This window comes from Perognathus longimembris, chromosome 7, assembly GCF_023159225.1.
Source record: "Perognathus longimembris pacificus isolate PPM17 chromosome 7, ASM2315922v1, whole genome shotgun sequence".
NCBI lineage: Eukaryota > Metazoa > Chordata > Mammalia > Rodentia > Heteromyidae > Perognathus > Perognathus longimembris.
Genome location: NC_063167.1, coordinates 23,123,703 through 23,139,387, shown reverse-complemented (window position 1 = coordinate 23,139,387; position 15,685 = coordinate 23,123,703). Strand labels below are relative to the sequence as shown.

The window sequence follows — 15,685 nt, the reverse complement described above, 5'->3', positions numbered from 1 at the left end:
ACAAACAGCAGCTTGAAGAGACCAGCAAGGGAAGAGAATAGGGGAAAGGGCTCAGGCAGGTAAAGAGTGCTCTACAGACCACCAAAAGGGCTTTGACTTTGACTCTGAGTGAGTTGAAGGTTTGGAGCAGAGCGGGACTTGATCTGCCTTCTGTTTATTCAGTATCTCACCAACTGCTGCAGGAATAGTAGATGGTGGGGAACAAAGTTGAATGGCCACAAGACTAGATGGAAAGTGAGAGTGATTGTAATGGCTCTGGAAAGAAAGGAGGACTAGCTGCATCTGGCTGTTGTTGACATAAAGGGTCTTTACATTTTCCAAGGTATTTTCACGAAAATATATAAACCAGTTGAACTTAACTACGAATCCCCAAGTATCCAGGATTCTGGAGGGAAGAGGGTGATGTCATGTTGCTATTTCAGGAAAAGAAGTCCAGGCCAAAGAAGCAACAAGTACAAAAGACCTAAGGCTGCAGACATTCTAACAAGTTCAAGAAACAATGAAAGCAGAGTGGCTTGGAAAAATCAGCAAGTGGGATTTCCTGAGATCCCTTGAAGCAGCAGGTGACCAAGTACTCAGATGTGGACCCAGAGCTTCAGCCAAGGTCTGCCGCATCCCACCAGAACCCAGTAGCCCAGGACACCATAGTACACATCCACAAGCATGCACCTGAGTGCTTGCACAGGGCCAGTCTATAGGTACCTTGCCTTTATTGGGTCATAAATACATAAACTCTGATCAGCCTGAACTATCCTAAGAGAGCATCTATAAACCGCCACAGAGGAGTCAGCCACAGACAATCAAAGACATAAAATGTACTCAGCTAGAGAACAGTGTAACCAAAACATGGTGTGCATGTACTGCTAATTTAGGGTGAACCTATGAATACCCTAGGCCTTATTTGCATATCTTGTCTCATCCCCAAAGTTCCTCTGTCTGGCCTGTGGCTGTGGTAACTGAGAAGCAGAAAGGAGCAGTGAGTGTTGAGTTATAAAACACAAATTTCAAGGGTCCCTTAGGCCGGTGTGGAAACAGAGGCTGGGGGCAGCAGGGGCCTTCTCAGTGACACTTTCCTCAGGACTGGGGGAACCAGGATGGCACTCAGCCTCCTGGGGGCCTGGCCCGGCCCAGACCCAAGGCTTCAAGCTCAGGAAATCCGGAGACTGGCAAGAGGACCATCGTTGCCACATCCCCAGCTCTTTAAGACCCCCGAGGCAGGAAGGCATCGGGCTCTTCAGTTTCTCTCAGGCCCCTTCCTGGGAGGAAAGGGCTGCGGGTGCCTGCAAGAGTGAGGGCGCAGGGGAGGCTGGGAGGCCTGGGAGGTGTCGCAATCCCAGTTCCCTGCCTGTCATTAACGACTGAGAGAAGGAACTTGCCCCTCAGAGGAGAGAGAAGACAGCAGGGAGGCCGGGTGCCCCGCACCACCCTGGTCCTGGGGTAAGTAGAGGATGCCCAGAAAGGACTGAATCCTGCCTTTCATGGAGACCTGGAGTCCCAGGACCACTCTCAGCTTTTCCAAAGGCAATGTCTGAGAGCCTAGGCCTGGGCCAGACCCTGCCTCTAGGGTGGTCTCTGGGAACGGGGAGCCTAGGATGGAATTTCTCTGGGGAAGGCAAATATCTCTTTGGGGGATCCAGAGCAGGGCCCTGGGGATGGCTACTGACTTCTTCCTGCTCCATGCTTCTGTCTCAGAACCTGTGTGCAGGCCTGTGGGAGTCAGCCATCTCTCCCTGTCTCCATCTGCTCTCCTTTCTCTCTTTCCTTCTCAGCCCCTCTGGGCCTCCTCTCTGGCTCTCCTGGCTCCCTTGGTCTCTTCACCTGAAATGCTTGGTACCAGATGGTTTCTTAGTCAGCCTCCATGGGCCTTAGCCTCTCTCAGTCATCACTCGTGACTCCAGCTTTTTTCTTCTGCCTGTCTCTCCACATCTCCCCTGCCCCAGGCCAATGCCATTTGTGAAGATCTCTGAAGATCTCTCTCTCTCTCTCTCTCTCTCTCTCTCTCTCTCTCTCTCTCTCTCTCTCTCTTTGCCTCTCTCTGCCATGATTAGGAAACCCTAGACACTGGTTTATATCCTCCCCTCTCTCCCCACCGCTTCCTAGAAAAAGAATTTCAAGAGGGTACAAGAGAAAGGAGCTCAGGAGGGAAGCTGGGTGCAATAGGAAGGGAGAGAAAAGCAGAAAGAATGGTACGATGGCAGCCATGGCAGGTGGTGCTGGGTCTGCTGGGTCACTGAGGGGCAGAACAGCTGCAGAGCTAGACAAGTGGCTAGAGTGACAGGGAAGGGCTTAGGGCCAAGGAACTAGAGAAAGGAGGCTCTGGGGACTATGCAGTGCTACATAGACAAAAGCAAGGTAACAGCCTTGAAGGAGAGGTCATGGTTCCCCCTAGGTCATGGGCTCCATGAGCTACAGCCTGCTTTATGGCTTGGGGGAGGAGGATGTGCTAGCCATGGCTACTGAGCACTTGCTCCATCCCTGCATGGCTCAAATGGCTTTTATGGCAATTGTCTCATTTTTGCCAGTACAACAACCCCAAGAAGCTACTGTTATTCTTTTTTCACAGATGGGGAAACTAAGGCCCAAAAAGGTGAAATAGCTTGACCAAGGTCACAAGGTAGGTAAATGATGGAGCTGGGTTCCCAACTTCTTTTCATACGCAATCCCTAGAGAACAGCTAGACACCACAGCCCCCAGGAAACTAAGGAAAAATGCCTGGACCTGTCAGGTCTGGTTGCCCACGCTAGATACAAACAGTGAAAAAGGAGAAGGCAGAACCTCATTGGGCACAGGCAAGGGCCTCCAGCTGATCCTTACTGAGTCCAGGAGCATGCTCTTAGGAGAGGAACACACACAAAGGTAAACTGCTTTGTGTGCCTCTGATCATATAAAATAATATTTATCAAAATGAACTCCAGGAAATGGAAACAAGGTTTTTATCTTTGTTGCTCTTTTTGTTTGCTTTTCTTTTTGTCTTGTTTGTTCATTTATCTGTCTTTAGGAGAGTATGAGGAGGGCCCAGAAATGGAGGGACAAAGTATGAACAAATGCAGCAATTGTACTTGGTAGACACTATGTTGAAAATGAACTATACATGGCTGGGAATGTGGCTTGGTGGTAGAGTGAGTGCTTGCCTAGCATGCATGAAACCCTGGGTTTTATTCCTCAGCGCCACATAAACAGAAAGAGCCGGAAGTGGCACTGTTGCTCAAGTGGTAAAGTGCTAGCCTTGAGCAAAAAGAAGCTCAGGGGCAGTGCCCAAGCCCTGAGATCAAGCCCCAAGAACTGGGGGAAGAAAAGAAAATGAACTCTTTATCATGTGGGTGGAAATGAGAGGGAAAAACTGGAAGAGAGTGAGGGAAGGGGTGATGCCTAAAAAGAAGTGTACTCATTACCTGACTTATATAACTGTAACCCCTTTGTACATCACCTTTATAATAACAATTAAAAAGAAAAAATGGGGGCTGGGGATATGGCCTAGTGGCAAAGAGTGCTTGCCACGTATACATGAAGCCCTGGGTTCAATTCCCCAGCACCACATATACAGAAAATGGCCAGAAGTGGCGCTGTGGCTCAAGTGGCAGAGTGCTAGTGCTGAGTCCACGCCCCAGGACTGGCAACAAAAACAAAACAAAAAATCACCCCAGAAAGGCTGAAATTCAGCCCATTTTCCAGCTGTCAGGTCTTACTTAGTCTAGAAGGGGAATGCATTTTTTCTGATTGGCACAAAGGTGACCTATGGGCTCCAAGTCACCAGGTACCCTGAAGGAGAGCACACTGTCCCTCATGGCTCCTTTCCCTGCTCCGTTCCTGGCAGGCAGACATAATAACGATGCTGTGCACAGAACAAAGCCCTCTGACTGTATCATTTTGTGCCTCCTTTCCAAAGCCCTATGTGGTATGGGCCACTCTTGCCTTCATTTTGCAAAGACAGGCCAAGTAACCTGGCAGGAGCTGCACTGTAGCAGAGCAAAGATTATGGGCAGCTTTGATTCCAAAGCCACGTTACCTTAACCACCTCCATCTGCCTCCAGATAAGCACCAAGTTGACACCATGGCAGGACTGGGATCCTGTGGCCTGGCCAGAGCTGCTGTGATCATCCTGCTGCTCCCTGGAAGTGAGTGCGGGACAGTGAGGAGTCACTAGGAGAGATGGTGGGGGCGAGGGGGGGGTGCATACAGAAGGAACCCTTCCCCTGCATAGCCACATGGCTCTGAGCTTCCCAGAGAATCCCAAGAGGCTCAAGACTGAGCCTCAAGTGGGGCTGCTGGTCCCCCACCCACCACCAGAGAAATACTGACAGGATGGGGAGAAAGGGAGGTCCTATCTACAAATCTCTGCCTGGCTGTCGGGAGGAGTCTTGGTGGGCAGAAAAGGAATCCACGGGGAGAAAGTTCATTCCATGGCTCTGTCTTGAAGAGGCTCCCCATCTCTAGGGCTAGGCAAGCTGAGGTCAGGTTAGATGAGGTCAGTAAGTCTGATAGTGAAATTTAGACCTTTCCGGCCACATACACCCTCTGTTGTTTTTTTGTTTTTATTCCTTTAAAAATATCTTTAGGGCTGGGGATATAGCCTAGTGGCAAGAGTGCCTGCCTCGGATACACGAGGCCCTAGGTTCGATTCCCCAGCACCACATATACAGAAAACGGCCAGAAGCGGCGCTGTGGCTCAAGTGGCAGAGTGCTAGCCTTGAGAGGGAAGAAGCCAGGGACAGTGCTCAGGCCCTGAGTCCAAGGCCCAGGACTGGCCAAAAATAAAAAAATAAAAAAATAATATCTTTAAGCCGAATGCTGATGGCCCATGCTGCAATCATAGCTACTCAGGAGGCTGAGATCTGGGGACAGGGATTTGAAGCCAGCCTGAGCAGGAAAAGTCCTTGAGACTCATCTCTTATCTATAATTGAACAGCAAAAAAGCTGGAAGTGGAGCTGTGGCTCAAGTGGTAGATAGCTAGCCTTGAGCCAAAAAGCTCAGGGACAGCGCCCAAACCTTGAGTTGAAGGCCCAGGACAGGTCCATGTACACGCGCGTGCACACACATTAAACTATGTGTATATATACATATGTGTGTACTTATATGTACATATAGAATACATATATTATATGAATATAAAACAGGGCCTCACAATTTCTAAGTAGGTGACTCTACTAGAACCATATCCTCATCTCTTTTTTTTTTTTTGGTTTGGTTTGGTGCTGGCCTGGGGCTTGAACTCAGGGCCTGGGCACTGTCCTTGAGCTTTTTTTTTTTTTTCTTTTTCATTTTACTGCTCAGGCTGGCTTTGAACCTGGATCCTCAAATCTTGTTTGTTTGTTTGTTTTTTGTTTGTGTTTTTTTTTGCCAGTCCTGGGCCTTGGACTCAGGGCCTGAGCACTGTCCCTGGCTTCTTTTTACTCAAGGCTAGCACTCTGCCACTTGAGCCACAGCGCCACTTCTGGCTGTTTTCTATATATGTGGTGCTGGGGAATTGAACCCAGGGCTTCATGTATATAATGCAGGTACTCTTGCCACTAGGCCATATTCCCAGCCCCCTCTTTTTGCTTTATTTCTGGAGTTAGGGTATTTCATGTTCACCCAGGCTGACCTAGACCACAATCTCCTATTTACACTTTCTTTGTAGCTAGAATGACAGATATGAGCCACCAGGCCCAGCTTATCAGTTGGGATGGGGTCTTGTGAATTTTTTTTTTTTTTTTTTGGCCTGGGCTGGCTTTCAGGATTTAAACCTAGACAGTCTAATTGTAATGTCAGGCACACCACAATTGCCTTTCTGGGCAATAATGTACCTTTGACGTGCTGTGATCAAGTGGGGATTATATAATCAGATCTGAAGTTTAAATTTAAAAACCACAGATTGCTGTGGCTGTGCGGTTCTTATCACCCTAATCGTTGCTTTCACCATCTTCGGGTAAAGGGCGTGAGAAAAACGGCAGTCTCTGGTGAAGAACTAGAGCTGGCCTGAAAGAACAGATTGTCATGTCTCTTCAATTACTTTGGTGAGGGCACACTGCTGGGAGCATATATACCATGGGAAGGGGAACATCCTACAGACCAGGGGTTGTTGAAAGCCCATGTTGAAAATAAACATTAATAGGCAAATTGCTACGTCTGTCTCACTCCAGATAGCTTCTTGCTTTCATGGAGAGGAGGCAGATTAGGGCTTTAAGACTAGGACAAAGCTAAGACCCAACCCAGATCTGCCCAACACATGAGTCCTTCAATGAGCACCCTCCTCACCCCACCTACAGGCCTACAGGATAAATGTGGGAAAATCAATATTTCGGCCCCTATTGTCCGCCTGGGAGATCCTGTCACTGCCTCCTGCACCATCAGCCAGAACTGCAGCTTTCTGGACCCAGAGCCACAGATTCTATGGAGACTGGGAGATAAGCTGGAGCTGTCTGGGCAGAGGCAGCAGCGCCTGCCCGATGGAACCTGGGAATCTACCATCACCCTTCCCTACCTCAACCACACCCAGGCCTTTCTTTTCTGCCGTGCACTATGGGGCAACCACCCACAGATCCTGGACCAAGCAGAGCTGCAGGCAGGCTGTAAGTTTTCCCAGCTGGCTATCCATTCCTTCTGCCTCCGACACCCTCCTTCCAACACCAGGAAGAGTAGTGCCTACTGAGCTCTTGCTGGGTTCACACTTTATGGACATGTGATCAGGGGATAGCCTCATTTTACAGATGAGGAAACTGAACATTCTGGGAGGGTAAGGTCACATGCTAAGACTGGAGAGAGCCAAGATGTCCCTCTGGCAGTGTGGCTCTAACACCAGTTTGAAAACCATTCCTCTGGGTTGCTGCTTAGCTCCTCCCTGGAGGCCAGCTCCTACCAGCTGGACTGGCCCCCAGCTCCTCCCACCTCAGTCTCAGCTTTCCTTGCAAACTGAGCAAGATGCAGTTTGCGCCAAGCTGACACATAAGGAAAAAGCAAAGACCGAAGTTCTTGTCTAAGAATCATTAATAATGCTGGGCACTGGTGGTCCACACCTATAATGTGAGCTACTAGGGAGGCTGAGATTGGGAGGATTGAGGTGCTAGGCAGTCCAAGCAAAAAAAGTATACAAGATACCATCTTAGGGAAGAAGCTGGGCATGATGGACCCACTATAACAAGAAGCATAAAAGGTAGATTGTAATTCAGACTTGGGCATGGCAAAAAGTGAGACCCTATCTCAAAATAACCAGTGCAAAATTTAAAAAAAAGTCTGGAGATAGGGCTCAGCGGTAGAGTACCTGCCTAGCAAGCATGAGTCCCTGATTTCAAAATCTCAAGACCACTCACACATACATACACAAACATATATATACACACATGCATGCACACAAAGTAATAGGCTTAGTATGGTGACACACACCTGTAATCTCAGTTATGTGGAAGGCAGAAGTAGGAGGATTCAAGCCCAAGGGCAACCTGGGCAAAAGAAACCTACCTGAGGTGCTGGGAATATGGCCTAGTGGTAAAGTGCTCGCCTCATATACATAAAGCCCTGGGTTCAATTCCTCAGCACCACATATACAGAAAAGGCCAGAAGTGGCACTGTGGCTCAAGTGGCAGAGTGCTAGCCTTGAGCAAAAAGAAGCCAGAGACAGTGCTCAGGCCCTGAGTTCAAGCCCCAGGACTGGCAAAAAACCAAACCAAACCAAAGAAACCTACCTGAAAAATAATCCAGACTGGAAGCATGGCTTACGTTGTAGAGTACTTCCCTAACCAAGCTCTCTAGGCCCTGAGTTCAACCCCTAGTGTTGGGAAAAAGAAAAGAAAAGATCAGTAATGGTAGCAGATAACACCTGCTGCCTGCCAGCATTGTCAGGACATTGTTATGTATAAGAGGTTATACGGTCCTTACAATAACTTAGGAGACAGAGGTGTTGCCATTACCTCCACTCTATAGAGAGGAAACTGAGGCACAGAGCAACTGAGCAACTTCAAGATGATGTGGCTAATGAATGGCAGAACCAGAATGAAAACCTAGAGGACCCATTCAGGCAAAAGGGACAGGAGTGGGAGGACAGAGGTAGATGGGGGTCTATGATGCTTGCTCTGTTCCTCCTGTAACCTGGCTTCTTCCGAGGCTGCCCCTCCAGGGTCACACTGCATGAAGACCGACAAGGTGACCCAAGAGGCACCAGCCCAGAACCTGCAAGTAAAGCCATTTGTGCAGGTGGGAGCTTTCTGAGTGTCTCACATTTTTCCCCCTCCACATATAGACCCTCCAGCCATACCCTCCAATCTGTCCTGCCTCATGAATCTCACCACCAACAGCCTCACCTGCCAGTGGGAGCCAGGACCCAACACCTACCTGCCTACCACCTTCATCCTAAAGAGCTTCAAGTGAGTTAAGGACCCTGACCCCTAGACCCCTTCCTTTGGGTCCTGGGGTGGGGCATAAGGAGGAATGTAGAGGTGTGGAGCCAGAGACAAAGATGGAGAGAGAAAAGAGAGGAGAAGAGAGTCTCGATTTCTTCCTCTGCTTGGCACCCAAGACTGGCCTTTTGGCAGGAGCCGGGGCGACTGTCAGACGCAGGAGAACTCCATCTTAGATTGCGTGCCTGAGAAAGGACACAGCTACTGCTCCATCCCCCGAAAACAGCTGCTCTTGTACCAGAATATGGTCATCTGGGTGCGGGCAGAGAATGCATTGGGGGTCCGCGAGTCCCCACAGCTGTGCCTTGATCCTATGGATGTTGGTAGGTGACACTGGGTGCAGGGGGAGGGAAGGGGAATGATCCCCAATGTGGGTAGATGCAGAGAGACACAGAGGAGATACATTCCCAGCAATAAACAAGGAGACACTGGAAGTCCTAGAAGAGAAGCAGGGAAGAGAGACAGAGACAGAGAGGGTACTGCTGAAGACAAGGACGGGGACACAGAGGCTGGGAAAACAAGCTCATTTATTCTTTCAGCTGTGTGTGTGTGTGTGTGTGTGTGTGTGTGTGTGTGTGTGTGTGTCTGCCAGTCCTGGGGTTTGAACTCACGACCTGAGCACTGTCCCTGAGCTTCTTTTTGCTCAAGGCTAGCACTCTACCACTTGAGCCACAGCACCACTCCTGGCTTTTTCTATATATGTGGTGCTGAGGAATAAAACCCAGGGCTTCATGTATAGGAAGCAAACACTCTACCACTAGGCCATATGCCTAGCCCCCTTAGCTAATTTCTTAAAGTGTTCACTGTGCATGAGGCTCTACTTGAAATCCTGAAGGTGAATGTGGGAAAGAAAAATGTCAAAAAGTCCTAGCTTAGAATGTTATGTCTGGCAGGGAAAATAAATAAAATAGAATGTCAGGCAACTAAAAAGGTGACAATCAAGTAGATCTTTGGAGGAACTAAGGGAGTAAGTCACTGGATGCCTGAGGAAAAAAAGTGTTGTAAGAAGAGATAACAACAAGTGCCAAGGTCCTGGGTAAGGAGCATGAAACAGAGACTTAGAGAAAAACAGACACAAACACAGAGACAGAATGTGGGCACATGAACAAAGATGAAGAGACAAGACAGAAAGCACAGATGGAGACCTGGGAAGGGAAATGGATTCACACACAGGGAGGAAAGTAAGCACTGAGGCAGAGCCTTCTGGGGTGGGGTGGGGAGAGGTTTGACAATCCTACTCCTGGCAGTGAAAATGGAGCCCCCCACACTGTGGGCCCTGGACCCCAGTCCTCAGGCGACTGCACTCCAGCCATACTGCCTCTGGTTGGGGTGGGAGCCATGGAAACCAAGCATATACATGGACCAGAAGTGTGAGCTTCGCCATCGGCCACAGCAGGGCGGAGCCAGCTGGGCACAGGTGAGGCAAGGGGATCAAGGAGGAGGTTGAGTGTGAGCCAACCCTGAAAGGACCCAGAGATCCGGGCTCAGACTTATGCCCCCACTCCTGGTCAGGTGGCTCCCCTGCCCTCCAGGACCCACCAGTATGAGCTCTGTGGGCTCCTTCCAGCCACGGCCTATGCCTTGCAAATGCGCTGCATCCGCTCACCTCTGCCTGGCTACTGGAGCAGCTGGAGCCCCATTCTGGAGCTGAGAACCACAGAATGTGGTGAGTAGGTGACAAGAGCCAGTCCAGTCCCTAGCACCCTCCAAAACAAGACTTCTCATACTCCATCACTCTATCCACAGCTCCAGCTGTCAGACTGGACACATGGTGGCGGTGGCAGAGACAGATGGACCCTACAGCAGTGGGTGGACAGCTCTTCTGGAAGGTGATTTCATCAAAGGCTATGCTTTTACCAGATACTTCCTCCCCTATACCTCCCCATAGCTGGGGCTCAGGATTCCCATAAGCCAGGGGGAGGGGCTTGGGCGTATTTACATGTGATTTACATGTGTCTAGGAAACTGAGTGGTGACCTAAAGAGGCTGCAATGCAGGACTCACTTGTGCTCCAAGGATCTGTTCAATGCTGTGTGCATGGACTGGGTTCCTCTTTCTTTCCTTCCTCAAAGCTGGCAATAGGGAACAAAGAAAGTAGAAAAGGGCCAGAAGGAGGAAAGGAGAAAGGGAGGAAGGGAAAAAGGGAGGTAGGGAAGGAGGGAAGGGATGAGGGAGGGGAGATATCTGGCTCTGGATCAGGAACTCCATTCCTAAGACCAGCACTCCCTCTACTTACAAGGAGCTAGACCAACCTCTTACCATTTTCCTTCTTACCTGCCACAGCCAACACCCCTGAAGGAAGACTGTGGGCGGATCCAAGGGTACCTACTCTCCTTGAGCCCCTCAGGCCAGCCAGAACTAGTCCTGTCCCTCTGCAACACCACAGAGCTCAGCTGTACCTTTTCCTTGCCCTCCGGAGCCCAAGAGGTGACCCTTGTGGCCTACAACGCAGTGGGGACCTCTCAACCTACCCCAGTGGTCTTCGTGGAGAGCAAAGGTAAAAGAAGACTGGTAGCCAGAAGAGAAGAGGGGTTAACAGGTAAATTCCAAGGCTAGACCACCTGGGTTAAAGTGGAGTCCAATCACATACTAACAGAATAATCTGGGCAAGGGACTTCCCTCCCCCACTTCTGTCTACTCAAGATCTAGTAAAGGGCTGGGTGCCAGTAGCTCATGTCTGGAATATCACCTACTTAGGTGGTTGAGATCTGAGGATCACAGTTAGAAGCCAACCAGAGGAGAAAAGTCCATGAGACGTGTGTCTCTAGTTAACTGCCAAAAAGAGCTGGAAGTGGAGCTGTGGCTCAATTGGTAGAGCACCAGTCTGGAACCAAAAAGCTAAAGTACAGTGCCAGGTACTCAGTTCAAACCCCAGCATTGAGACACACACACACACACACACACACACACACACACACACACACAGTCTCTCTCTCTCTCTCTCTCTCTCTCTCTCTCTCTCTCTCTCTCTCTCTCTCTCTCTCTCTCTCCAGTAAAGGCAAACAATTACAATGCAACTTAAAGTGCCATAAACACAAAGCACCATATCCTTCAGCACCAACTATTACTATCATTAGCCAGAGCCAGGTAAAGCTGCTGGTGGTATCTGTACATACATGTGCAAGCATGAACACACAGTAATTCCTAAGATTCACACTTACAAGCTCTAAAACTTTGCTAAACTACTAAACATCTACGTGTCTCTCATTGTGCTCAATACCATGGAGACAAAGATGGCATACCTCCATGTTAGTGACCTGGGGAATTGACACATATCAAGGACTCTGCCTAGAACATACCAGGAAGTGTCTAAAGTTTGTTCCCAGGATGATCAAGTGTCCCACTGTGGTGGATGCAATGTTAGGCTTATTCCATGTCCATCTCAGTTTCTTTGCACCAAGACCCCACATACTTGGAACTTTTCCTTTACAGATGTGGAAACAGATTCAAATGTTGGCTCAAAGCCAAGATTGGTACCTTGGCTTCTGGCTTGGGGGTCTGCATTATTTTCACCTTTATTCCCTTGTTTCCCATTCTGTCTCCAGGCCCACCCCTGACTGGACTCCATGTCATACCCCTAGACCCTTATAGCCTCTCAGTGGGCTGGGAGCACCCCAGCCCTCAGCCTCAGGGCTATGTGATTGAGTGGGGCTTGGGCCCCAATGGCAGCAATAAGACTTGGAAGATGGAACACAATGGGAGCATCACAGAGATACTGCTGCAGGGTGAGCCAGAGCTGGAAGGCAGGGCAAGGGGCCAGGCATGGGAGGGGAAACTGAAGAGGCCATGCTTGTAGCAAGATGAAGCCTGAGCTTCCCTGGAGACAGAATCCCCAATCTTTCTTTAAACTCCTTCTCATCTAACAACCTCACAACAGGGAAGATCTTCTTGCAGTCTACTCTGATTCTCTCTTCAGTCCTAACCCTGTCACCCTCTAACTCTCTCTTCACTTCCTTCCTAACTCCCATCAAATGATCTAAAGAATAGATTGCAGCAATTAGCTCTGACCAGAGATCTGAGCTTTGCCCTGATCATCAGCAAAGGTTCCCCTCAATCAGAGCGCCTATCCTCTCTTCTCTCTACAGAGAACATCAGGCCCTTTCAGCTCTACAAGATCACTGTGTCTCCTCTTTATCCAGGCACCGTGGGACCCCCCCAGAATGTCTATGCCTATTCCAAAGAGACAGGTTTGTCAGCCACCAGACCATTTCCAGAGTCCTCCCCCCTCTAACAGGGCCTGCCAGGGCCTGAAGAGTCAGGAATATGGGGGAACATTTCCCTTTCTCACCTACTTCTGGCTCCCAACCCTAAGAGTACCTCTGGTTTACAATGACCCCTGCAGCTGAACAGAAATTGGGGCAATGAGTCTGAGGGAATTTAGGGAGCATGTCTTGTAAAATTCAATTGGTGGCCTCAACAATAATCAGGTGCCACATCTGAAAGACATTGGACAGAAGCCCTGGCCTAAGTTCAGAGAGTGAACAGCAGGAATCAGATAATAAATCAAACAAAAGTCAAGCCTGGTAGAAATTACAGCTGAAGGGCTGGGGATATGGCCTAGTGGCAAGAGTGCTTGCCCCCTATACATGAGGCCCTGGGTTCAATTCCCCAGCACCACATATATAGAAAATGGCCAGAAGTGGCGCTGTGGCTCAAGTGGCAGAGTGCTAGCCTTGAGCAAAAAGAAGCCAGGGACAGTGCTCAGGCCCTGAATCCAAGGCCCAGGACTGGCAAAAGAAAAAAAAAATTTTGAAAAAAAAACTAGAAAGGCAGGCATGGTACATATTTGTAATCACATTAACCCATGATCCCAAGCCTAGACTAGGATAAGTCTCAAACAAACAACTAAAAGGAAACCTTTGGAAAGATGTCTTGGACAGATCTTGCCTTGAACTCTTGAACCCACAAGGCTCTCTGCTTTGCTCTGTCCTGTTTTTTCCAGTCCTTCCACTTTTCTCTTTCCACAGGCCCTTCCTATGCCCCGGAGCTGAATATAAAGAATATTGGCAAGACCTGGGCCAAGCTGGAGTGGGTGCCCATGCCCCCTGAGCCAGGGAAAAGCCCCCTTACCAATTATACCATCTTCTGGACCAACACTAAGAACCAGTCCTCCCGTGAGTCTATCCTCAGCTCCTCACAGCTACAGGAGATTTGGGAGCAGTGTGCTTAGTAGCCCTCTAAGGGGCTCAGCACCCCAGCCTAAGTTGACCGCATATCCCCCTACCCTCCCCGCCAGACACCACCCTGAACACCTCCTCCAACAGTTTTGTCCTGCATGGCCTGGAGCCTGCCAGTCAGTATCGCATCCATCTCATGGCCAGCAGCCAGGCTGGAGCCAAAAACAGTACAAGCCATACTCTGATGACCTTGGCCTCAGGTAAGGGAAGAGCTCTAGTGGGGATGGCTATGGGGATTGTCCTTTCAATGGCTATGGGGATTTTGATTTTGAGAGACGATGGGAACATGCCCATGGATCCCCTCATCAGAGGGCGGGCACCTGCCCTACTCATGGATCCCCCAACCTAGGCCAGCCCCACCCCTGGATCTCAGTCTGGGGAAGAGATTCAGCCTCACCCATGGATTCCAGCCTGAAGGAGAAGACCCAAACACACCCACAGATCCTAATTTGCAGAACAGCTCATCTCTTCCACATGCACACTGAACTCTTCTGGCTTTCTTTTCCATCACCCTAGGGGAATTAGAGCTGTACATCTTGCTGGGCCTGTTTGGCTTCCTGGCTTTGTTCATCTGCCTCTGTGTGGCTGCCTGGTTACGGTGCAGCCACAGGTAAGTCCTTTTGAGAGAACTGGCTCTCACCCACAGGGCACTGCCAGCTGGTGAGTAGAGGAGGGGTGGAAATCTGAGTCCCTTCCAGCCTCCCCCTGCTCCCTCCACATCCCCCACTTCATCCTCTCTTCAGCTGCTGGAGATAAAGGAAGGCTGGAAGGATATACCTGACCCAGCTTTTACCTTCTCCTTTCTCCAGCAGGAAGAATCTGCTCTGGCCAAGTGTGCCAGACCCAGCCCATAGCAGCCTGGGCTCCTGGATACCCAAAGCCATGGCAGAGGTAAGCACATGGAGGGAGAGGGAATGTGGCTGGGGCTGTTGGCTTCAGGCTCAAAGTGAAGGGACACTCTTTGGAAGAAGAAGGGCTTTGGATCACTATGAGCAAGACTCGCCCCCTGTAGGAGTGGTGCAGACCTGGATTCAGTTTAAACAGCAACTCAACCATCTCAAAGCCTCAGTCACTTCACTATGTGGTGGGAAGGGGTCACCATGTGGGTCTGGGAAGATTGAGTATTTTGCAGGGGCAACTCTTTATATTCTACCACACAGTACAGGAACATCCCCATAATTACCTTGAGTAAGAAAGTATAGCGTCTGAGTTAGATATCTGAAATGAATCATGCCTTCATTTCCTGTCCTTGTGTCCAGGAGACCGTCCCACTGCCCAGCCTTTGGGACTCAGGAATGCCACCCATCACCAAGATTACTGTGCTGGAGGAGGAGAAGAAGCTGGGGTCCTGGGAGTCCAGTGACAGCTCAGAAACCTGTGGCCTCCCCACCACGGTCCAGGCCTACATACTCCAGGGGGGCCCAAGAGCAACATCTACCCCACAGCAGCCCGAGTCTGGCACCAATGACCAGGTCTTTTATGGGCAGGTGCTAGGCAGCCCAACCAGCCCACGACCAGGGCACTACATCCGCTGTGACTCTACTCAGCCCCTTTTGGGGGGCCTCACCCCCAGTCCTAAGTCCTATGAGAATGTCTGGTTTCAGAACAGTCCCCTGGAGACCCCCATGGCCACACTCTCAAGCCAGGATGATGACTGTGTCTTTGGGCCATTGCTTGACTTTCCTCTCTTGCAGGGGCTTCGGGTCTATGGTGTGGAGGGACTGGGAGCCTTCTAGGGTTTTCTGGGGTCTCTTCACCTGGGCCTGCCTCCATCTAAAGGAAAGTAAACCCATCACTTAAAAAAAAAACTTACCAGCCCCCCGAGGAAAAGCAAAAAGGATCCCAGTCTCTCCCTATTCCTGGCCTTCCGCATCTCTCCTTCACCTTAACTCCATTTGCTGGGCCTCACAAGCTACCCTCTACTTCAAGAGCCAGATAATGTTCCATCCAGCCCATCTTCTTGCCTTTTGTGGGGGTTTTTTTCCCCTGTTTTTCAGATTCTTAAATTGTTTCTTGACTTTTGAGTTTTTGTTGTTATTTGTAGAAACTCTTTCTGGGTATAATGGTGCACCCCTGTAATGCCAACACAGGAGGCTGAGGCAGGAGGACCTTGAGTTTCAGACTAACTTGGTCTGCAGA

At 49.8% G+C, this 15,685-nt stretch overlaps 1 protein-coding gene across 1 annotated transcript; it reads left to right on the top strand.

Moving 5' to 3' along the window:
• Positions 1-1,394: 1,394 nt before the first annotated feature.
• On the top strand, positions 1,395-15,354 carry Csf3r (colony stimulating factor 3 receptor). Its single transcript, XM_048350909.1, has 16 exons — positions 1,395-1,437; positions 4,032-4,115; positions 6,247-6,549; positions 8,214-8,337; positions 8,506-8,693; positions 9,618-9,787; positions 9,883-10,036; positions 10,117-10,199; positions 10,653-10,866; positions 11,915-12,094; positions 12,455-12,556; positions 13,337-13,483; positions 13,606-13,746; positions 14,063-14,156; positions 14,356-14,437; positions 14,806-15,354. The coding sequence occupies exons 2-16, from the start codon at positions 4,052-4,054 to the stop codon at positions 15,280-15,282; spliced, it is 2,523 nt and encodes an 840-aa protein (XP_048206866.1). The 5' UTR covers positions 1,395-1,437; positions 4,032-4,051; the 3' UTR covers positions 15,283-15,354.
• The last annotated feature ends 331 nt before the right edge of the window (positions 15,355-15,685 follow it).